This window comes from Pterocles gutturalis, unplaced genomic scaffold (genome assembly GCF_000699245.1).
Source record: "Pterocles gutturalis isolate BGI_N339 unplaced genomic scaffold, ASM69924v1 scaffold17832, whole genome shotgun sequence".
In the NCBI taxonomy this organism is placed as follows: domain Eukaryota; kingdom Metazoa; phylum Chordata; class Aves; order Pterocliformes; family Pteroclidae; genus Pterocles; species Pterocles gutturalis.
Window position 1 is genome coordinate 1 of NW_010110553.1, and position 1,236 is coordinate 1,236.

A 1,236-nucleotide genomic window follows, 5' to 3' on the forward strand; every position below is an offset into this window, starting at 1 on the left:
GGATGGGAAGAGGATGAGCAGAAGAGCCATGGAGCCCACGGGACTCCCAGGAGAAGAGGAGGAGGACTCAGCCCCTTTCTGCTTTTCTCCTGCTTTCCTCCAGATCCAAGCTTGAAGCAATGGTGGGAAGGGGCAGCAGCCGGTGGATGGAGATCATGCACTCCTGACTCGACTGACACTGATCCTACTCACTTTTCACTGCCTGAAAGACCACTCAGTAAATTCACCCGGTGCTCACCTAACCCTCCCATCGCCCAGTGCCTGTGCCTAGACTTTAACACTGGCTCATCTCGCCCAATTCTTAGTTTCTCTGCACTTCTCTCATGACACATGAAAGGCCAAGTTTACTCTTCACTGGGAGCAAATAAGCTACGTCAGGGATGCAAAACAGCTCAGGGAGAAGTGGAGATCAAAGCCCAGTGTAGTTGGTCCCTCAAACTGAGCTGCTGTGGGAACTTTTTCATCATCAGTTTTGTCCGCCACCGGAGCATGGGACAGGGAGGGGGATCATTTGACTGGAGAGTGACGCGTTTTAAGACAGGACACTCACCTGGGGCTCAACCAGCCATGTTTTCGGTCTCGTTCCAGGTGCAGGCCGGTAGAGGTAAGCAGAGTACACGGGAATGCGCAGGTTACTGTCGTACAGGGTGGCAAAAAAATACTGATTCTGGTAACGCTGGCAGATCCAGGCTGGGTTCTGCGGCTGCAGGGCTTGATTTGGGGGGGTTTGCTGGAAGAAGAACTGAGGGCATGAACTTTCAAAAGATGTCACCACCTCGCTGCGTCCCGGCCAGAGGCAGCTCGCCAAGACCTGCAGCAGCAGCAGCAGCAGCAGCATTGCGAGGAGGATTTGCAGTGAAGGGCTCTGGCTGACCTGGAGAGAAAATGCAGAGAGAAACTCAACCAGGAGAAAGCTCATCATGGCCTGGAGTCATTTTTGTGCTTGTGAGACACGGCAGGCAGAGGAGGGAACTATGAGAGACCAATGAGGGAACAACTCCTGTCCTCCTGGATATGGAAAAGTCAACAGGGGAATAAGGGTGAAACCTCCAATAGGATTTAGGTGCCCAGAGGAGGCGGCAGTGGGAGAGTTTAGCCCATCTGAGGAGGGATCCAATCCCACCCCATGTCTAACCAGCTCACACAGCAGAGATTTCTTGGACCTGAGGCATGACCTTGGTACAAGGCCACCTTTTCCAGCCTACCTGTGTTGGCCAGGAGCTCAGCTTTTGCATT

General features: G+C 53.3%; 1 protein-coding gene across 1 annotated transcript; it reads right to left on the minus strand.

Annotated features, from left to right (window-relative positions):
- Positions 1-550: 550 nt before the first annotated feature.
- Positions 551-874, minus strand: LOC104461744 (endonuclease domain-containing 1 protein-like; the record flags this gene model as incomplete). The annotated part of the gene is made up of 1 exon (XM_010073434.1): positions 551-874. A coding segment is annotated over one exon (324 nt), but the record flags the coding sequence as incomplete, so codon positions are not given.
- Positions 875-1,236: the final 362 nt, after the last annotated feature.